At 33.3% G+C, this 23720-nt stretch overlaps 1 protein-coding gene across 1 annotated transcript; it reads right to left on the bottom strand.

Annotated features, from left to right (window-relative positions):
• Positions 1-656: 656 nt before the first annotated feature.
• LOC117167068 (probable inactive serine/threonine-protein kinase scy2) lies at positions 657-22063 on the bottom strand. The gene is made up of 4 exons (XM_033351667.1): positions 21818-22063; positions 21498-21716; positions 15244-16441; positions 657-2796 (listed from the first exon to the last, which is right to left on the bottom strand). The coding sequence occupies exons 1-4, from the start codon at positions 21896-21898 to the stop codon at positions 2321-2323; spliced, it is 1974 nt and encodes a 657-aa protein (XP_033207558.1). The 5' UTR covers positions 21899-22063; the 3' UTR covers positions 657-2320.
• Positions 22064-23720: the final 1657 nt, after the last annotated feature.

Here is a 23720-nt window from a genome sequence, read left to right as displayed (position 1 = left end):
TAATAAGCCTCCTATGTTGGCGGTATACATTTATACATGTAGTGTAATTAGTCTCACTGTTGAAGAATCTCATTAAAAATCTGACGAATGCTCTGGTGTACTAGCACAATCCATGTGCTATTGTACTGCTCGCCTGGAGACCTTATTCCAGCGAAAGTTTTCGCAGGGGAAGCATAGACTCTCCGTCCGACCGCTTTTTTGTATTACTTTTATCCAAGAATTCTTCTGCTTCATTTGTATAACACATCAGAAATATCGAGTGCCTATATATTAAACTCGAGCTAGATAAAAAAGTAATTAAAAAAGGAAACGAATATTGAAATTTAAAATGTACAGTGTTCACGTAACAGAAGCTTCGAGTACTCAAGGATCCACAAGAAGCTCAACTACTGAAATTGTATACAAAAGTAGACGAAGAGAATCGATGGCTGTGAGAGTTTTGAATTATGTCCGTTCTAAATTTCAAACTGACGACATTCCTGGCAAGTGTACCAGCTTTTTATTTCTGTATTCTGCTTTTGAGTGTTTCACTCATATGCATGCCCCGAAAAATGGGCAAGAATATCTTATCTATTTTTATGAAGCATGCTGATGTCATTTAATATCACTTGCCTTCCAATATTTTAAGCAAAGTAAATCTTTAAACAGTTTTTTCACGTATAGAATTTATTTGCTATAATTATCTCCTCCTTCTAAAATTCCATACAATATATTAAATATTTTTAAATTTTAATTTAAGTAACTCAAAATATATGTAGATCAGAGAAATAATAGGACGAGTCTTTCACACTCGATTGTATACTAATACAAACATACTAAAATGAATGATCTAGGCTCATTTTATCATTGCTTCAAAACTGGTATAAAAATATCCTTAGAAAGCTATTAATAAGACATTCATTTGATATGATTTAGAATATCTGTCCGCGTTATGTCAATGATATACCGCTAAACATTTTTACTTACATTACTTATTCATACAATTATTTCGTAAAAGCTGATTCTAAACAGTTAAATATTAGACATATCACGAAGCTGTGAAAGTATAGAACCGTAACTAGGATTCTAGACAAAATATTTTTGCACATTCTTCTCAATGTTTACTTTGTGCATTTACGAATCTGAAAATTTCATCAAATTTTTCTCAACTGAAAAATGAAACTTAAAAAAAAACTCAGATCTAAAAGTTATCATCTTACATTCTTGTGTCAATCTTCAGTTCGTATCTACGAAGTTATATAGTTTCATGAAATAAGGTCATCAGTAAAATAAGCGCCATCTTAACCATAATTGATTTGTAAATTGACTATATGATTCTAAAATTTCACTGCTTATACATTCCGCACATCTTTTAGTAGTAATTATCGGTAATCACATTTTTCAGATAATATTCGAATTTTTAAATCTGACTGGTTCTTAATTTGTGTCAAATTTGTAATGATCCACAAAATATTTATTATAAATCTTTTTGAAAGATTATACGCATAATAATATTTAAAAGTACTTGCAACTTTCTAAATCACAAGAATCGCCTGTCTAACAAATACATCGCTATTAAATTATCGGCGATTTGTCTTCAATAATTTATGTTTAAAGTATTATCTCTATCCGAGATCTACCAATCAGATATTTGGAGCGGAATATTATATAAATTATAAATAATTGTAACGAAACACAAAGAACCTGTCCTGATGGATCTTAACTGTAGAATGGCAACTGTTATAAATAACAATTAGCAACTAAATGTTATAAAAGCTATTATGATCGAGCGTTGAATTATGCATGTAAATAAGTATATTTACTTAAAAAATGTTACCAATTACAAGAAACTGGAAAAAAATAGTTCAAACACATACTTTCTAAACGATCCCTTTACATTTGTCTTTACCTATAACTGAAAAGTCTAGAGAATAATACTGTACAATGCGATATTCACTAGTGGTCTAATTAAATTTTGATCTATTTGTAACGCTTGAATAATTTAATTTTGAAAAATTCAAATCACTTGTTCTATAATACCTAATTCATTTGTTTTGATATAAGCTGCTTATATATGTATCTAAGCATATCTCTTAAAATACGAAGTATGAAAGGTAAGGCAGAATTATCACTCATTTAAATCATTATCATTGACTTAAGTTGATGAAGCTAAGATTCAAACGGTACGAGATTGTCTAAATGACTTAATTGTCTATTACAAGCAGAATTTTGAGTCTGATTTAATTTAATTTAAGAGACCAAAGCTAAGTCACAGACTGATTGATATTTTTTTTATCTACACAAGCCCTACCTTTTGAAGTCAGTTGTTTTAAACGTTTATCTACTCAGGAATAGTTTCGCAAGATGACGAGAGAAAATCATTAGAGTCGTGCTCGTCGCGATTGCTGTAATCAGGAATCCAAATTTCCTGAATTGGTTCATGATGATGACTGTCGTCTGATATATATTCTAAGGTGATAATTGACTCGTCACTCCCTGTTCTCTCCGAACTTCGTGCAATTTCACTGGGCAAATTGGCCATTTTCATACCTGTAGTTGAGTCGCTGTAAACTAAGCTGTTGGTTGTGATTGTGTACTGCCTCTTTGCTGTAACGAGTCCTGACCGTTCAACTTTCTGGGAACCCGAAATACCAGATATTTGAGAAACCAAGGGGGTTACGAAACAATAAACAGTGCACGTGTTGTCCAATTTTGAGCAATCCGTGGTGCTAACAGTTTGCAGATTTAGCATATTTTCCAAACGAAATTGTCCTGAGTTGTTATTCGTCCACTTCGGCCAGTATGGATCCAGAAAATCTGAAACAATAGTTGACTTAGTTCAAATAAAGAAATAGAAAAGGAGGGTCTTAATTTAAATTCTTTCCTCGTTCTGGCATGTTAAAACTTAGGTCAAAATTGACGTTCTAACTCCCCTACCGGATGAGAATGAGCTCACACAGCGGGCAGATTTTTTCCTATAAAATAGAAGCAAAGGATCAAGAAAGTATGATTCTTTGTGGATTTTTAATTTCTTTGAACCATATCTTAATAGGAAATTGCATTTCACATATTTTTGTTCTTTGAAAAAAGTTTCGAATTTTTTCAGTTTTCGAGATAATCACGAAATCGTTACTTTTTGACAAAATTATTATTATTGCGTTCCGCTTGCTCTAACTCCTTCAATAATAGGACTATCGGAATGAAATTTGTAGTGAACATGCATATAACTGTTCCGAAAGTAACACTGATGATGAAATTTTTATTTTTCTTCAAACATTTGTTATTAATTTATTGCGGATTCAAGTCGTAAATTACGCATTGACACTTTCAAACGCTTCGTTTCGCTGACGAATTTCGAAAAAACTGAAAATTATCGTTACCAAAAATTCGAGGAGGGTTCAAAGAAGTTTTTTGAAAAACAGCAAGTAATTCTGACTTGTGCTTTATGAATTACAATTAAGTAAAGACATGGCGTTCGACCGATACACAATAAGTGATCTGGATTAATAATAATATTGAATTCATATGAGCACAAAAATAAATATTTATTTAAAATTCGATCAAATTTACTGCAATTCAATCTTCATCACTTTCTTCGGCTTCGTTTGATATCTAAATTTAGAAATTTACAAGAAACATTTACAAAAAAATTTTGTAGTTGCCATTGAGTTGATTTAATATATTCTAATATTTGAATGACGGTTTACGATCATACCATATTTCTCGAACATTTCATCTTTTTTTCAATCCATGACTCTTCACATCGTTTTCTTTATCTTGTAGCACTGATGGTAAGATTTTTTCACTTCACTATGTAAAAGTTTGTACTCAAGGAACGAAGAGTTTTGAGAAAGAAAAGAAAATTAATAAGGTACTTTGTGCGCTCTTAGAGTTTCGATTTTCAGATTTCCGAATATAATATAAACTTGCCAAGAAATAAGCAATAGAAAAAAGGGAAGAAAGGATATTCTCAACCTTCTTTGTGCTCCTGTATTCTATTTTCTAAATAAGGTAAATGGCAAAAAATCATGTTTTTTTTTATGGTGGTTTACAACAAGCAAGATCTTCGCCTCCGCTAAACACAGCCTTAGAACAAGCTCGTCTTTATTTAATTGTTATTGGTAAACCACAAGTCAGAATTATTTACCGTTTTCCAAAAAACTTCTTTGAATTCTCCTCGAATTTTTGGTAATGATAAGTTTCAGTTTTTTTTTTGAAATTCGTCAGCGAAACGAAGCGTTTGAAAGTGTCAATGCTTAATTTACGACTTGAGCCGGTAATAAATTAATAAAAAATGTTTGGAAAAAAAATAAAAATTTCATCATTACTGTCACGTTCGGAACAGTTATATGCATATTCCCTTCAAATTTCATACCGAGTCATATTATTGAAGGAGTTAGAGCGAGCGCAACGCAAAAATATTATGATTTTTAATTTTGTCAAAAAGTAACAATTTCGTGATTATCTCGAAAACTAAAAAATTTGAAAACTTTTTTCAAAGTACAAAAATATGTGGAATGCAATTTTCTATTAAGATATGTTTCGAAGAAATTGAAAATCCGACTGGAAAAAATCAAGGACGAAAATAACCAAGAGGCTAACTGAAACCAAGGCATTTCGAGCGTGTCCCGTTTTGATCGCGGGAGGCTAAATTTTGTCAAAAAGTAGAGTTAGCACCTCTTAGGGTCCCACTGCTTCAATTTTGAACTTTCCATTGTTTATTGCATTATATTCAATTATATAGTGCCTTAAACTACCCAGATAACAATTCTGCTTCAGCATGTCAGCATCAGGCCTTGTTGACACACAATACATGCACACAGTCAGCAGATTGCAAACATAGCGTGCATGTCATCTTGTGATCACACACTACCTGCAGCCGGACTGCGGAACCTATAGAGGACTTGAGTGTTTTCAGCATCACGCCTTGTTCACACAAAATACATTCACACAGTCATCATATCGCAAACATAGCGTGCATGGCATCTTGTAATCGCACAGTACCTGCAGCTGGGCTGCAGGATCTGCAGAAAATTGCAGCCCAGATGTTATTATTATTATTTGTTGATAATAACTATTTAAATTATTCAGTATAAATTTCTTTACTATTTTTTCCTATAAAAATGATAAAACTGTACAATTTGATCTTCCTTAAACGTTTAAAGAAGATCAAATTGTAAACAATAGGTAATTTAATATCACTAAAAATTTCATGAGCCCCAGGAAGAATGTGCAATATAACGCAATAATGTTATGATGAAGATAATCTTTCAAATTGCGCGCTTGTCTTCTGCCCTCTGCCACGTTATTGAAATCTAACTGAACCTGAGCCTCCCCGGCCGGTTTAGGAGACTGTTGTGCAAAATGCGGGCCTGCGACCCGTTTTTTCTTCACTCTTTTTACATTATTCTCATTAGAGAGGGGATTAGATTTGTGTGAAATCTGCCCCCTCCCCGTTTTTGCAAAATATTCACGTTTTGAGACCCCCTGAATCCAAAAAACAGGGTTTTATACAAATGAATCTGCCTGGGTCTGTAGATTTTAGGAAGTTAGCACGATAACTTTTGAAAGAATTGACAGATTGGATTGACCTGTCGTATACTCTTTTATTGTTTCAAATAGCAATTTTCCTGCACACTGACTGCACAGTGCCGGCAGGCTCTGCCGACATGGCATGCTGGCATCCTGCCATTAGTATAACTGCAGAGTGCAAGCACGATGGTTCGACATATGCTAACGGCAGGATGCGAGCATGCCGTGTCGAATGAGCCTGACGGCGTAATGAGCAACACATGTACCCATGCATCTGTTTCAAGGTCTACAGACATGGCCTGCTGATCTATCTGCAGAGCCTGCCGGCACTGCACAGTCAGTGTGCCGGAAAATTGCTATCTGGGTAATGACTTGATAAGTAAAGGTATTGTAATGTTCACATATTACGTAACATTAAAAAGAGAGGGGGGATCAAATTTTCTTACGACCATGTTCATGTTACAAACACTTACTATAGAAAAAGCTATACGCGGGTGGGGGAGGGGGGGATAACGCTATATAATATGTGAATACTCGCAAAGCTGTTTTTATTTCAAACTGACACGTTCCATTTTTCGATCATTAGCACCATTTTCGAAATATTTGCATATATGCATTTTTCCAAAAATTAATATTTTTACTTTCTGACTTCAAAAACGCGTGGACCCTAATGATAGAAATCTATGAGTATTCTCAAGCGAAATAGCCTGGCCCATTTATCTCTATAAGCAGAGTCGATTTGAATGATTTAGCCTCTGAGATAGCCTGAGAGATTTGGGTACTTTTCAAGGTCCTTTTAGTGGTCCTTTTAAGAGTGGTGCGACACTAATATAATGTTCCTTTTGTATTTATCACGTACCGGGCAGGCAGAGTTATTCACAGTAGTTGGCCATCGCCAACCCGACTCTCCCTTTTTAAATTTATCTTCAAATTGTTAACACTATTTTTTTTTGATTGATGAATTTTCTTATTATACTTATTTATAATTGTAACTTATATACTAATATACAATTTTCTATTAGAAATTATTTATGAAATAAACTTTTTTGATTGCTTGTAAACAATGTTAGTTCCGGGAGATTAGTTACTATGTTTATTTGTAAATCGAAAGTTTACGGCCAAAAATTTTGTGTAGTTTGGAAGTAACGCTCGGGAGAATTGTAACACACATAACCTCGAAATATACACACGTTGTTAGCAATATCAAAAAATTTTGAGAAAAAAACACAAAAAAAAGTGTGCGGGGACGTCCGTTAGCATGTTCGCTATCATTTGCCAAATTTTTAGGACAAAATATTTCTTATCCTAGGAAGAAAGCCGGGGGAATCTAACACTAAAAAAATTAATACTACTTCCTAAGCGCTATTCAAATTAATCAGATTTTGCTAAATTAAAACTTTTTTGAATTAACCTACAAAAAAAGTGTGTGGGGACGTCCGTTAGCATGTTCACTATCATTTCTCAAATTTTTAGGACAAAGTATTTATTACTCTAGCAAAAAAGCCGGGGAAACCTAAAACTGGTAAAATCGACAATTTTCTAAGTATCACATGCCCTTAAGCATTTAAAAAAAGTTAGATATCTGAAATCATCGAAACCCGCAGATTGCGAATTATTATGTTTTAGGCTGTTGACTATAAAATTTAAAAAATCTACTTTTAAATTTTAATCCGAAAGCTTAACAAAGGACCCTTGAGTGTCGGCTAGCCTATTGATATAGCCTCTGCTTGTTATTTATGATAGTATTTCTATTTCAATTTCGGAAAGGACATTTTAAAGCCTTTAAAACATTTTAAAAAGCTATCTGGACCTTTAAATATATCTACCTGAGTGCCTGCGGAGAATTTCTCTGAGCTTCTCTGACCCTAGAGAATCTTTAGAACATACTCAGAGATTTCTTTCGGTAGGGGGGTGTCATTTTCATAAGATTTTTCGAAGATAAAGTACACTGATTTTCACGATTTTATCGGATCAGATATTGAGCTTGGGACAGATTACAGAAAAATGATTAAGGGTAAACAAGAAATTTTTTTCGGAATTTGTTGAACTGGGAAAAGTATTCGATAAAGTGGATGGAAGTAAGTTTTGAAAACCCTATCGATAGAAAATCTCAGAATATTCTCTGGCGAAATAGCCTAGCCCGTTTCAGGCTATCTGCATGCTTGATTTGAATGATTTCATCTCAAGAGATAGTCGAGAGATATAGGTCATATATTGATATTGATATATAATTTTCATATTATATTCGTTACGTAATGGGCGAGGAAGCTTATTCATAGTGTTTGGCCGTCACCAACTCGACTGCCTTTTAAAATTTTTCTTGAAATTAATAACACTTTTTTTTAATAGATGAATTTTCTCATTATTACTCTATTAAGATAACCTCTCTGCTTGTTATTTAGGACCGAATTCTTATTTCAATTTCAGCCTCTCTGCTTGTTATTTATGATTGTATTCTTATTTCAATTTCGGAAAGGACATTTTAAAGCCTTCAACCTACCGATAGAAATCTGAGTATTCTTCAGCGAAATAGCCTGGCCCATTTGAGACTATAAGCAGAGTAGATTTGAAACAATTAGTCTCTGAGATAGTCTGAGAGATTTGGGTCTTTTTAGTGGTCCGTTTAAGAGTGGCGAAACGGTAATATAATGTTCCTTTTGTATTCGTCACGTAACGGGCGGGCAGAGTTATTTCTCGTAGTTGGCCGGGCTACAGTTGACTTGCGTCCTATGGTCAGAATCGACGGTGTGCCTAGCCAAAAGATAGTCCTCTCTCTCTCCCCCCACCACTTGAGTGGCGGACCTAACATGAGAGGAGTAGGGGCAGTTCAAAAAGGAGGCAATTGTCTTGAAATCTGAAACCATCAATAACTATGATTACAGTAACTTCTCACTAGTGCTGTAAAAGTGCTTGTCTTCCGTGCGTGTTCACGCTTCCCACTTTACAGCTGTTCTGGCTAATTTACACAAGTTTTTTCGATTATTGGATTAAGGCCATGTGACGAGAGGGTCACGTGACCAAACCTGGTCTTCGATTTTTCTTTCCCAACTTACGTCTAAATGAAATGAGGTATCGCTCTGAAAGTTTGGGAAATGAAAGAGGAGGTAATAAAGTCCATGTCTCTGCTTTGTTCCGGTGGAAATTTTGAGAAAAAATTTTTTTTGAAGAAAATACCAGTGGAAGTTTTCTTTCCCAACTTACGTCCATACGGAATGAGATATCGTGTTAAAAAATTGGCACGATAAATATAAGGCATGCAAGAATTTGTCTCTGGTCCTAAATAATTAGAATAGTGAAAAAAGTTTTTTTTTAAATTTCTATTTTGGAGGAATATCCATTGTGCTGTCGTCAAACCCTGCAAGCAATTTGCAATGTTGTCATTGGGCTAGTTATGAGGTTTATATTTATCAAAGTGGGACAAGACAACAAAAATCGCGCACGAACGTTATGCACCAATAATGCAAAAACTAATGTTTGCACTTGAAATGCAAATAAACATATTTGGTCTGACATACGTATCAGTCTGGTATCAGCTGTATCAAAGTAGCACTAGCGCAGTGAGTAGACAACTTCGAACTTCTAGCGGTCTGTGGATTAAACAGATTGCATGATTACCGTCAGAGAAACTTAGAAGTCAAACTTCTGCTGTAAAACCTAAATGTGTCCGCCGATAATCATTATTTGCATAAATAAACATAAATAAGCTTCTTGACAAAAAAGTGACTTCTTATGCAACAGTACTTTCTTATTTAGCTTTAGAATGCAAAAAATTTACTGGTAAGACTTTCAGTCCTAAAGTAATTTACGTAGATTTTAAAATCGATATCCATACAGCTCTCCGCACAGTATTTAACGATTCCATCTCTATTAAAGTTTTTAGATTTTATTCAGGTGAATGTTGGTGGTGGGAAATTCAAGAACTCAGATTGAACAATGAATATAAAAGCGCAAAATCAGAAATCGCTTCTTTTTTGAGAATCCTTTTTGGTCTTGCTTTTTTAGACCCATCCGAACTTGAAACGTTTTTTAATGAAAAAACAAAGCCAGTTCAACCATCAGACGAAAGAGTTGACAAGTTTTGTAATTGCGTGTTTCAAAAATTATATTTCAAGTAATATCAGTTTTCCACCCAAAATTTGGGCTAAATTTTCTCCTACAACAACGCTTACAACGAATGGTCGTGAAGCATATCATTCGAAATTGAGCGCAATGTTTTACTGTTCCCATGCAAATATTTTCAATTTCATAGAAGCTTTAAAAGAAGTTAAATCCTCAACTTATTTAAAAATGAGAAGCACTCATCAAAGAAAAAGAACAATTTCTTATTGATGCAATGTTATCTTTGCAAGTAGGTTTCATAACTAGGCTGAAATTCGTTCGTGAAGTCTCCTGCAAATTTTTACCCGTATAGGTTTAAGAATAATATACGGAAAATAGCAAGGTATTTTAATATTATTTTTTATGTGACAATGGCTATTTTTAGTATTTTAGGAAATTCCAGTTTTAGCACAAAGTGAAATAAATAGCCCAAGCAATGGGAAATATGTGAAATTTATGTATTTATTTCAATTTCCGGCTTTTCCTAGCTTTAAGATTATTATTATTGACTGTTTATTATTGACAATACATATTTCCCTATATTTTTTAAATACGCCAGCATCGAAAGTATAAATTACTACATTAGAGAACGCTGCCAGTCCCAAGCGTGGAAAACGTGCGAAGGGAAAATTAGGGAAATAAGAATTGAAGAAATACGAGTGAAGCGACGAGTGGAGAGGGAAAAAAGAGACGGAGGGCGAGGACACAAATCAACGAGGCACCCCGTCGATTCTGACCATAGGACGCAAGTCACCGGGCAGCGGTTGGCCATCGCTAATCCAACTCTTCCTTTTTAAACTTCTCTTCAAATTGTTAACACTTTTTTTATTTACCCTGGCGAAAGAAATCTCTTGAGTATATTCTAAAGATTCTCTAGGGTCAGAGAAGCTCAGAGAAATTCTCCGCAGGCACTCAGGTAGTTCTTCTAAATGTTTTAAAGGCTTTAAAATGTCCTTTCCGAAGTTGAAATAGTAATACGATCATAAATAGAAAGCAGAGAGGCTGAAATTGAAATAAGAATTGGATCATAAATAACAAGCAGAGGGGCTATATCAATAGAGTAGCCGACACTCAAGGGTCCTTTGTTAAGCTTTCGGATTAAAATTTAGAAGTAGATTTTTTTAAATTGCATAATTAACAGCCTGAAACATAAGATAGATAAAGTAACATAAACGTTCATTTTTGGGCCTGCTGGCCTTAAAAAATTGACTTAATTACACTTCAATTTTTTTACAGAATTATCTTACAACTACATCTTACAAAGTACTATCCATCCACACCTTATAACTAATCCGCTCGCTTCTATAGCCTAACCTTCCTCACTGCGCCTCGCCACGCACGCATTTCGCTCTTTTGTTGCTATGCCTCGCATTACCATCCTCTGTCTCCGCGGCTAACACCTAATACTGAACTACTATTTATAAACATTTACATTTCTCTTACATCTACTTCATCTCCTATTTACAATCTTTCCTTCTCCATTCCTCTTCTTCCTTCCTTCTCTTCTTCTCTATCTTACGCAACACCCCCTTCGCCCATGCTACTGCCGTTTTGTCACTCCTTTCATGCAACAATACCAACATGCTTATTCCCTTCCTTCGATGATTTCAGATATATAACTTTTTTTTAATGCTTAAAATTGGAATTAATACGACGTTTCTCGTAAATGGAATGAGATACGCAAAAAAAGACAACATTTTTTAATTCAACTAGAAAATGGTATGATAGCATATAAGTTATAATTATAAATAAGTATAATGAGAAAATTAATTAAATTAAAAAAAAGTGTTAATAATTTGAAGAGAAATTTAAAAAGGGAGAATCGGATTAGCGACGGCCAACTAATTTGAATAACTCTGCCCGCCCGGTACGGGACGAATACAAAAGGAAAATTATATTACCGTCGCGCCACTCTTAAAAGGACCACTAAAAGGACCTTGCAAAGGACCCAAATCTCTCAGGCTATCTCAGAGGTTAAATCATTCAAATCGACTCTGCTTATAGAGATAAATGGGCCAGGCTATTTCGCTAGAGAAAACTCAGAGATTTCTATCTGTAGGGTAATGAATTTCCTCATCATACTTATTTATAATTATAACTTATACACTAATACACAATTTTCTAGTTGGATTCAAAATTTTTGTCTTTTTTGGCGTATTTCATTCCATTTACGAGAAACGTCGTATTAATTCCAATTTTAAGCATTAAAAAAAGTTAGATATCTGAAATCATCGAAACCCTTAGATTTCGAATTATTACGTTTTAGGCTGTTAACTATGAAATTAAAAAAATCTAATTCTAAATTTTAATCCGAAAGCTTAAAAAAGGACCCTTGAGTGTCGGCTACTCTATTGATATAGCCTCTCTGCTTGTTATTTATGATCGTATTTCTACTTCAATTTCGGAAAGGACATTTTAAAGCCTTTAAAACATTTAAAAGAACTAAATGGACCTTTAAATATATCTACTTGAATGCCTGCGGAGAATTTCTCTGAGCTTCTCTGACCCTAGAGAATCTTTAGAATATACTCAGAGATTTCTTTCGGTAGGGCAGATCATTAAACGAGCTACCTGGACCTTTAAAAATATCTACCTGTGTGAAGCGGTATGTTAAACTGACGTAACCACATATTCGAATCGAGTTAAGACCTATCTCATAATTAAGGACTCATTTAATGCTAATTTAATGCCCTATTGCCAAATTTCATGCTGCACTATTTTCTTTAAACCAGGGGTTACGCTAGCTTAACATTAAGCTGACGGAACCCCATGTGAAATAAGCGTTGAATCGAGTTCTATCCTATCACACAATTAAAGTCTCATTTTATACCCTCCAAAACCACCATAACTTAATTTCCAAAAGCCACTCCTAATACTGAAAAACCACCCTTAATATAAATGATGCACAAATTGTAAATTTGACCATACTATAATTAAGGGCTTATTTAATGCCCTATTGGCAAATGTAATGCTCCCCCTTTTTTCAAACCGGGGGTTACGCTAGCTTAACGTTAAGCTGACGGAATCCCATGGGAAATAAACATTAAATATAGTTCTGTCCTATCACATAATTAAGGGCTCATTTAATGATCTCCAAAATCACAAAAAATTATTTTCCAAAAGCCACCCCTAATACTGAAAAACCACCCTTAATATAAATTGTGCACAAATTGCATTTATGACAATAATATAATTAAGGGTTCATTTAATGTTCATTTAATGCCCCATTGCCAAATTTAATGCTCTACGATTTTTTTTTTAAACCGGGGGTTACGTCAGCTTACCGTTAAGCCAGCGTAACACCTGGTTTTTAATAACAAGTGAGTCCTTAATTATTCTCTAAATTTGAACCAATAAGAGACGTAGCAACAATTCAAATCTGTAAGAATTTCTGCTGAAAAATGATTAAAATCTGAATAATTGAGACAGTATGCGGGATTAAAAAAGATTAAGAGTCAATACTTGTCTTATTTTCGCGTATCGCCGTTGCGTTCAGGTAGCATAATCACTAGTTTTTGGAAAAGCAGAGGATTAGAATTGTTTAAAAGGCATAAAATTAGCCTTCAATGAGCCCTCAAATGTGATATGGACAGATTACAAATTTGTGAATAATTTATTTTAAGGATGGTTTTTTTAGTATTAGGGGTGGCTTTTGGAAAATAATTTTTGGTGGTTTGGAGAGCATTAAATGAGCCTTTAATTATGTGATAGGAAAGAACTCGATTCAACGTTTATTTCACATGGGGTTCCGTCAGCTTAACTTTATGCTGGTGTAACCCCCGGTTTAAAACAAATAGTGAAGCATTAAATTTGGCAATTTGACATTAAATGAGCATTTAATGAGCCCTTAGTTATGGGATATAACAGAACACGATTTAACATTTATTTCACATGGGGTTCCGCCAACTTAACGTTAAGCTAGCGTAACCCCTGGTTTAAAAAAATACTCCAGCATTAAATTTGGCAATAGGGCATTAAATTAGCATTAAATGAGCCCTTAATTACGAGATAGGATTCAACTCGATTCGAAGATGTGGTTATGTCAGCTTAACATACCTCCTGCGGAGAATTCCACAAAAACTTCTCAGAGCTTAATAATCTTCAGTTAATATTCTGAGATTTCTATTGACAAGGATCTACAACTTTTTTTTATTTTTTGATGTTTAGGGTTTCTATGGGCACATTTTAATACCGGTTCTAATAGGCACAATAAAATAGGGCGATTTCCACGAATTTGTTTCATTAAGGGCATGTGACACACTCAAATACCTACATTACCGACTTCACTTTTTCAGTTTACTGAATTTTCTTTGAACTTAAAGAGTTTTTTGTATGTGAAATATCGGACTGAAACTTTGGAAAATGTATCAGTAAATCATCAACTTAGTTTATGTACTTCATTTGAATAGAAATTTCGCTAAAAATTATTTTCAAAGAAATTCAAACTGAACCAATGTTTGACTTATTTTCTTTGTACCTTGCAATTTTTAGAGCCTACGAACTTTTTTTAAATATCAAATTTCGGTCTCATACTTGGAGAAATGTAAGAGCCGACAGTAAATTACGTTTATGTAGATTTTTTACATTTCGAGGATATTGTAAATATAAAAAATTCTTAGGTTCAAAAAATTTCAAGATTATGTCAAAAAATGGTCCTAGTTTTCATTTGTTTGAAAATGATTCTTAGCCAAATTCCTACTCAAACGAAGTATATAAACGTACTTGATGGTCTTCTGATACCTTTTCAAAAGTTTCAGTCTAACATTTAACTTACAAAAAAAGTTCGTATGTTCAAAAAAAGTATTCAGTGAACTGATAAAGTGAGGTCGGTAATACAGGTATTTGATTGTGGCACATGCCCTTAAGGGTGATTTTTTGCCACAAAACCTCCCTAATCTAATATTTTTATAGATGTTGTTTGGGGTGCTTACACATACAGTTTAAGACCGGTCTTACTAGGCATACTCAATTAGGATAAATGAGACTTAATATTTTGCATAAGGGTGGGTTAAAACCGTTGTGGCTGAATTGGATCAATAAAGATGTTTGTGCTGACTTAGTTATTCACCCCGGAGTTTATTTAAACTAGTTTGTGACCACTTAGAATTAATTTTAAAATGTATCGTCGCAGACTTAGCGCGGAATTTCAAGCCGCTTAAAAAATGGCATCAAATCGATAAAATACGTGTCGTCTAGAATCCTCTTAAAAACATATATATTTCTTGGGGAAAAGATTCTGTGATTTTAGCATTCACAGCCTTCCAGGCAAGAAATAAGTTCGGCTTGCAGAGACATGCATTAGGTTAAAACAACAATAATAATAATATTACATTGGACTATACAAAACTTGTACAGATGTTCAATTTAAAAGTCGTACATTAGAACTAATAATTGAAAACAAATTTAATGTCATATCAAGTGACATTTAATGATTTGCAGTGATAGATAAAAATCTTGCGATTTTTTATTTTATTCAGTTTTTCATAATGTGACCATATGAATAGAACAAATTTATATTTTGTCTGGAATACATTATTACTACTAATGTAAACAATTTACACGAAAAAATCTTCAATCCATTAATATTAGATCAATTCTCTTATAGCTTAAATGTATTTATAAGTTGTAACTTACTGTTTCCTTCTTTCTGTATTCCGTTTACAGTTGGCCTCAAATTATTATTTTGATCTCCTGCCAGATTACCGTAACTTGACTGTGCCAAATTAGAGGAAAGCGTATGAACCGGCTGATTGTAATTTGGATGGGGATGATACATCGAATATTGAATTTGGTCAACACTTGAATGAGACGAAGTTGCACATTCCTGGGAATACATTCCATACTGAATGGAATCTTGAGTTTGCAAACCCGAAAATTGTTGCGTTACGTTAGTGTTGAAAGGAACGTTGCTGGTGAAAATGTTTGATAAATTAGTCTGTTCATAATAATCCGCTCGATAAGGTTGAGATGGCTGGGCCGGCCACTGGTGGTAATATGAGTTCACGTTTTGAGCTTGTAAACCCGTAATTTCACTGTGATTAGCCACGCCCTGGGGTTGCTCTAAAACTGGGAAGCTTCCATCAGTTTGATTCTGAAAACTAGTTTGCTCTACTCCAGAATATGACGCGTACACCCTAGCCGAATCAGTTGTCTCCACGTAATCCATAGGTCCCCTGTAGTCGACGGAATTGTTTTCAATCCAGGATTGACAGTTTTCTTGAACATTCGGAGGAGCGTAAGTGAATTGGCTATTGTGTTGATTTAATCCATTTTGATTGCTAGTCTGGAAAAAATGCATCATTTGTTCAAGAGTAAACTGAGGAAGTTGATTTTGATTATAAAAATCTGCGCGGTCGTCCCAATTCTCATCATTGCTTTCGGAACCTGCAGTTACTGTGTCTGAATTATTTTCCCAAAGTTCTCGATTTGAGCGATAATGTTCAGAGGACCACAATCGATTAGCTTCAAGACGAGCCATGGCACTCAAATTCGTGCCGAGAGGAGCTTGCAACATTTTTTGTAGGATCATGGGTCTGTAGTTATTTTCGTTGCAATTATTTGCAGTTTGTGATTCATTTTGGCCGCCTGCGTGGTATCCTTCAGGTAGAGATGAAGGCATAACTGGATTTTGTGCAGAAGATGTGGCAAGAAAGCTTGATCGTGAGCCTGATTCAATTGTGCTGGCCTTCAGATTTAATGCTGCTACGTTATTATTATTATTATTATTATTTGCGTCGAGGTTCTGATAACCCGTTTGAATCCGGTGTATCAGGTACTGCCGGAAAATTTCATAGTGTGAATCGTCTCTCATAATTTCTTCGTCTGGCGGTGCCTGGAATATAAGTCACAGATGTGTTCTTCAGAATCCATAGTAGGTGGTTCTAGTAACGTACTATTTATATCATTTCAAATTTCAATTTACCATACAAAGTTGTTTATTGTGATATTTTAATACGCGAGAACGTAATTGTTCAGTGGGCCTATTACAAATTTATGATCAACACAACGAAAAGAACTATTTCGAGTAAAGCTAAATATTTAGGCCGCCTCTATTTTTTAGGATACATTCATCATCTTTTCCAAATCTTCTATACCCGGTAATAAGCGTAGAATAGAGAAAAATTAATATTTTCAGATTTCAGCGCAAAAGTGAAGATTATTCTATTATTTGGAATGCGCGATTTCTCCATATGTCTAAAATGCCACCATAAGAATAAGATCCCTCCGAAACTTATTCACTTCTATTTCCATAGCGACCGCCACATGGGTTTCTATTCTCCCAAAAAGAACGTGTTTTCAATCTATTTAATTCCTTCTAATTGTACTGGTGACACACCTCACAGAGATATTTTTTATTCCTCAGAAGTGGTCATATTTTGATTTTATTTAATTCCTTCTAATTAGTTCACAAAGTATGTGTAATAAGCTGTTTTAATTCCTTCATGTGGGATATAAGTTTTGAAAGTTTAATTTTATCAATTCAAGCCCGCCTCTCTGGAGTTAAAATGATTTAAATTCGCACATTTTAATAGATTTCTTTGGTGCATTTTTTAAGACGTTTAAATAAATTATTAAAATATAAATAAATATAAATAAATATAAATTTGAATATTTTTCGAATTTATAAGTTATAAAAAGATTTAATAATGAAAAATAGGTTAAATAAATGCTTTCGTTAAATTTGACTAAGTCGATTGAGAGGAATAGGATTTGCACTTTTTCTGTTCCCGTTAGGGGATTTTTAGACGGAGGAAAAATCGCATACTCATAGGAATAAAAATTCTTAATTTTTCTGAATTCAACGCTTATTACCGGGTAAAAATTTAGGTCTGTATTTTATGACATGCGTATTTAACATTGCATATTTATATCACGTACTGAATATAAGACTTTTATATTTAAAAAATGAAAATTTCTTTGATTAAGGTTTAGATCTTAAACTTGAATCATTATTGTGAAATAGAGAAAATCTTTAATCCAAATATTTTTTTGAGCTTTAGGAAAATATCCAGTAGATTGCAGTGAATTATCGAAAGATTTTGGATTCCAAGTTTTTTACGTTCAGGAGCGATGAATTAAACTTTTTTGATTAGCAAAAATAGTGATATTTGTCTAATTCCCAATTGACACGTCCTGAGGACTGTGATTCACCGTCTTACAATGTATATTCTCCAATACTAAATATTTTCAACAAAAACTTGTTATGAAATTTAAAAAAATAATGTGACCTTCGACTTGATCCTTTCTTGTAAATTGGCTGATAAGCTTTTTGTTATCATTTTGTGCCTGATGAGGGTAACGGTAAATTACTGAAAGGTTATGCAAGCCAACCGATTTATTAAATAAGAGTCTAGACGTATCGCTTGGGAATAAGAAAAATACCATTATTCTTCCTAAACATCAAAAAATGGTTAGTAGATTGCAGAATATGAAGTACATATATTAAATAATTTTAAGTTCTACTTGATCCAAATTTGGATTCAATAAAGGATTGGAAAATTGTATAAAATTAAATACCAAATTTGCACTTCATTGAGTTAAATAAACTTGAAGCAACTAATAAATTTTCACAGTTAAAAATTATTATATTATTAATATTGATTAATTATTAATTATTATATTATATCAAGGTAACCTACATCATTTTAATGGTAAGATTTTATCTAGAGGTTAACGGCATGTGATTCTTCGTCGAGTGGTTAATCGGGTACAGTTCCCCGGCTTTTTTTCCACAAAAATGAAATTTGTTAAAAACTGAATTCGGAGACGCTATAAAATATCATAACGGACGTCCCCGGGTTCTTTTTGGAGGGATAATAACAAAAAAAATTAATTGTGCTCAATAAAAATGTTATGCATGTGCATTATTTTGAGGTTACGTCGTTTCCCATCTCTGCCTTCCTGATAATTTGGAAATTATCTATGAAATAAACTTTTTTGATTGCCTGCCAACAAGATTAGTTCCGGGAGATTAGTTACTATGTTTATTCGTAAGACAAAAGTTTTCGGCCAAAAATATTGTGTAGTTTGAAAGTAACGCTCGGGAGAATTGTAACACACATAACCTCGAAATATACACACGTTGTTAGCAATATCAAAATTTTTTGAGAAAAAAACACAAAAAAAAGGGTGCGGGGACGTCCGTTAGCACGTTCGCTATCATTTCCTAGATTTTAAAGACAAAATATTTATTATTCTAGGGAAAAAGCCGGGGAATCTAACACTGAAAAAATCGATACTAATTCCTAAGCGTTATGCAAATTAATCACATTTTGCTAAATTAAAACTTTTTTGAATTAACACACAAAAAAGTGTGTGGGGACGTCCGCTAGCATGTTCGCTATTATTTCCCAAATTTTTAAGACAAAATATTTATTACTCTAGAAAAAAAGCCAGGGGAACCTAAAACTGGTAAAATTGACAATTTTCTAAATATCACATGCCCTTAAAGTATCCCACTGAAATTTCAAATCCGTTAAACATTAATCGTACTAAAATTTTTTTTCTTACTCTTTACTTTACTTGTCTAAAGCTGTTTAAGTACGATTCTGATTAGATTGATACAAGGAAAAAAATAGATAAGTAACAAATTTAAAGTCGTATAATATTTGATTTGATTATGAAGGCTACTTTTTTTATCAATACGCTAAATTTACATTGTTTAATTTAATAACTTATCATACTTCCATTCAAATTTGTATTATTTTTAATAGAAATAATTTGAAATAATACAATTTTCAACATAGAAAAACTAAATTTCCTAATTTGAAACAATTTCTATTTAAAACTAATTTAATTTTGATCGTATCAAAGTAAACATTTCTATAATTCGTAACATTTCCAATTGACCGAATATATTTCAATTCAGCCAGGTTCTATACTTGAAGTTGCAGTAATCGGGGAGGAAATTTCTTGTTTTTAGGCAAAAATTGTATGCGCCATAAAAAAAAACAACATATTTGTTCTTTCAACGCCTTAGACGTAATTGAGATATTTATCGTTTTATTAATGATTCTGATAGCGTTTATCGGCTTATTTCGGAATCCAACAGAAAAGTTTAAAAAGGTTCAAACTTAACAGAATAGCGTAGAAAGGCAGATTTTCTAAAAAACTCACTTATATTTTTTCACAATTTATGGATGAATTTTAAATTTCATAAGATGACTTTTGTGCGAGCTAAATGATTTTTTTGGACAGAAGAATTCTTTTCATAGTTACAAAAGTCAACAAAAAGCAGGCGAAAAATATTGGTGTGGGTTTTTCGAGAAAATCGACAATTAATATTTTCAGAAAGACCTTTGCCCTTTTGTGAATATTAAACATTTTTTTAAATTTTTTGACAAATAATTTAAAAGAAGAAAATTATTCATATAAATAAATAGTTCATTCTTTTTTCATTTTTTTTTTAATTTTTAGGTGGATTTCGAAAAAAGACGATAAAAGATATCAGAATCAGAAAGAAAACTACAAATATATTAATTCGACCAAGTTATAGAAGGTTAAAGAAAAGGTCGAGTATTGAGTTCTGGCAAATTTCGCGGGATTTAAAGTTTCTAGTACGCAAATTTTTGTGTCAATAACGAAATTTCTGTTTTGATAATATTTTTTGCTACTTCGAAAAAATAGTTCAATGTTATGCTTTTTTAAAGGGATACTTGAAAAAGGCGTCTGAGACGTGACAGATCACTTTTATATGACACTAACAAGTATTCTTTTGAATGTCACCAATCACTCTTCAATGACTAGCTCCGGACTAAAAAATTAAAATACGGCAAATTTGACCAGTCGCTAACACGCGTGTTTTTTAAAAGGAGAATTGGAAAAGGGGTCCGAGATGTGACTAATCACTCTTCTGTGACTAATTACCGGATTACAAAATTAGAACAGAGTAAACAAAGCCTTACTATATACATCTCTTAATTTCCTCAAGAAAACAATATATTTCGTCCCTTAGAGATTCTGCGACTTCTAGTTCAGAATCTGCATCACTTGAAATGGATTTGGTGATCTCAAAATTGACTCAATTTGATCGTTTCAATAGGAAAGTTGAAATTATCGAATTTTTGATTGGGTATGGCATAGTTTTTTAATTTAAGAGCATGAAAATCACTAATTTTAGACCATTTTAAATTAAAGTCATTTTTCTAGAAACTGGCTGACAATGAGCCTCTTGCCTTGGGGAAATAAATCTCATAATAATAATCAGTAATAACCTTTTATTAAAAGATACAATTTTAAACAAGAAACAACTATTCTGATCATCCCTTTGTGACATATGTAGTGTTAAAAAAAGTGAGAAAAAAAAGATGGATTTCACTAAGTGTCAGTAATGCAGATTTTCCTAAAAACCTTAAAAAATGTGAATAGAAGGGAACCATCAGGAGAACGGAAATGCTGAATTTTGACAATTTTGTGGCTTAGCCCGTTATGGTTCCCGACCATTCATATTAGCATTTTGTACCAAACGTGCATAAGTTCCATCTTCATAAAGATTATAATTACTTTAACTGGGCATTATTTGAATACAAATTGTATTGGCCTTCATGAAAATTAGAGAAAACAAAATTTGTATCTTAAAAAACAGAAGAAAAACAAGTGATGAAAAATGTATCATTCACAATTTACAGGAATTGTTTTTTTTTTAGAATAATAACGTGTACTTATATTGAATTTTTCCAACAAAGTCAAAAGGAAAATTTTTATTCTGACAGATGTCAGCATGTCAATTATATCGCGGGTAGAATCTCTGTGAAAAATGTAGAAGATCAAAATGGTGGTGAAAATCGGGAAAAAAATTAACTGATAATTTTCTACGAACAAAGTCTAAACAGTGAACAAAAAGATGAATATTTTTTGTGGATTTAAAGTTGATAAATGCTTTTTCTTACCCAGTGGTACGGTGAGAGATGCTGAGGCGAGTAAAAGCGATCATCAAACGAAGAATAGTTCGGACTGTGCAGCGGTGTTGAGGTTACTGCAGTCATCTTTTCAAGTTTCCGTTTTCTAACTTTCCTCTTACGATTTTCTTTTAACTCAATTAAAATCCGACGGACTTGCCCTTCGTCACCGCACTTCAGCGCCCCGAGAATATCGACAAGTATATTTTTCTGTTGGGAAAAAATGGATTGTCAGATCGGCTGAAATTCGGAATAGTCTTCAAGTGTGTGCCGTGTGAGCGCCAGAAGATGAGAGAAAGCTGGTGAATTACCTTGATATTTCCAGGAATTCGGTTCTTCACGGCCAGAGCTTGAAGTTCCTTATACGACAATTTTGAGAAGTCCTGGTTCATGTTTGAAGCAAGCAAAACTTTCCTACGATTCACAACAGTTCTTGCCCTTGGAAGTGCTTAATAAGTGGGATTGGGATCAAGGATCTAACTAAACTCAACTAATCTTAAAACCCTGTAAATTGCGAACTATACCATAACGGCTGAGTGGTATACTTAAGTACATTTACGCGCGCATTTGATTCTATAATTTAATCTATAGTTTCATGGAGTTCGTCTGCTAAGTGCAGGGGGTAGGGGTCGTCGTCACTCGTCAGCTAGTCAGTGCTGTCTTCGTCTCCTTAACTTGATCAGTCGATTTGGAAGTACATATTTTTTACTTATTCAAGTTTTTGGCTAATGTGCCGATTCTTTGAATCTTTGCTCAGCTGACACGCACGAACGAAAATTCAGTTATGTATACCAAGTTAATATAGTCAATTTAATTTATGTGTATAGGATAAAAACAACAATCACAGAAGAAGCGATATCAATAGCATTAGATCAGAACGCAGAAATGCAAATAGTGCACGTTTTCTGGAAAACGTGGAAAGAGTAATATAATTTAAAATTTCAATTTTAAAGCTCACTAATAAATGATTAATTATCAGGATTTTCACTTATATCTCCAGCTAGCTTCACTTCGTTAAATGCGGAGGGGAAAATAATGGATTAAATGCATGGGATTTGGTCCATTTTGGCCCTATTTTGTTAATATCTTCGTAAAAACTATTTTTTTCTATATAAATGTATTTATATAAATTAGTTTGTATGTTTTAAGAACTATTTAATTAAATTAAATGATACTTATTTTTTAGGTACAGTCTATAAAATCTCGCGATGCTGGAAGGGGCAAGGGGAAATTAAATCGAATGAAATTGCCTATTCGTTTTATTTTTCGTGAGTTTATTATATCGAGAACGAAAAAAATGGTTAAAAATGTTTTTCCTAAAAAAATGGTTTTTATTTGGATATTATTAATAATAATAATCGACAAGTTAGTACCCTCACAGCAATCGGATATACCGGGATATCCCAGGGATAACCCCAGGATATCCCTGGGACGTTTACGGGATATTCAAATGTCCCAAGTAGGATATAAATGAATTTTTGTATATCCTACTTGGAACATTTGAATATCCTGTAAACGTCCCAGGGTTACCCTGGATATCCTGGGGTTATCCCTGGGATATTCTAATTTCCGCCTTGCAGGATATGCGAAGGGTGGTCCCTGGGATATCCTTGGGACGACCTGGGAGATAAATGGGATTAAATGGGATATACCCGTATATCCTATATGAAGTTGCAGCTTCGCTCGTGCGTCCAACGTCGCACTTAAATACTTTGAATAAAAAAAAAGCCTAATATTCTCATATTAGACTTCGAACATTATAGATTCAGTAATAATAATAAATTTGTTAATTTATTTCAATTGAAATATTCTAATTTCAAGCAGGAGTGAAGTGTTTTAACTTTCTTAGTTTATTATAGAAAAAAGAGAATGATTAAAAATATAATAAAAGTTTGATGACTCCCCTTTTTTAAATCTTTTCAAATTTTATCGTTTAATAATAATTATATTTTAAAGCGGAACATTCGGGATGACTATTTAAGCTTATAAAAAATATCTGACTAATCCCGAATCTCGGGACGAGAAACTTCGAATTTTATGTTAAAAACTTTAAATAATTAAATAAGTCCCAAATTAAAGTATTCGATATTTCCTAAAAATTTCTGAATTCCTCGAATATTATGAGTTATTACACTGAACTCGCTTTCAGTCACCCCGTTTTCAGCCTTCTTAAAACTGCTGACCCATGCAGTTTCTCAGAGGAGTACGACGAGA

This window comes from Belonocnema kinseyi, chromosome 2, assembly GCF_010883055.1.
Source record: "Belonocnema kinseyi isolate 2016_QV_RU_SX_M_011 chromosome 2, B_treatae_v1, whole genome shotgun sequence".
Classification (NCBI taxonomy): domain Eukaryota; kingdom Metazoa; phylum Arthropoda; class Insecta; order Hymenoptera; family Cynipidae; genus Belonocnema; species Belonocnema kinseyi.
The sequence above is the reverse complement of the archived record's forward strand: the minus strand, read 5'-3'. Positions and strand labels throughout refer to the sequence as shown.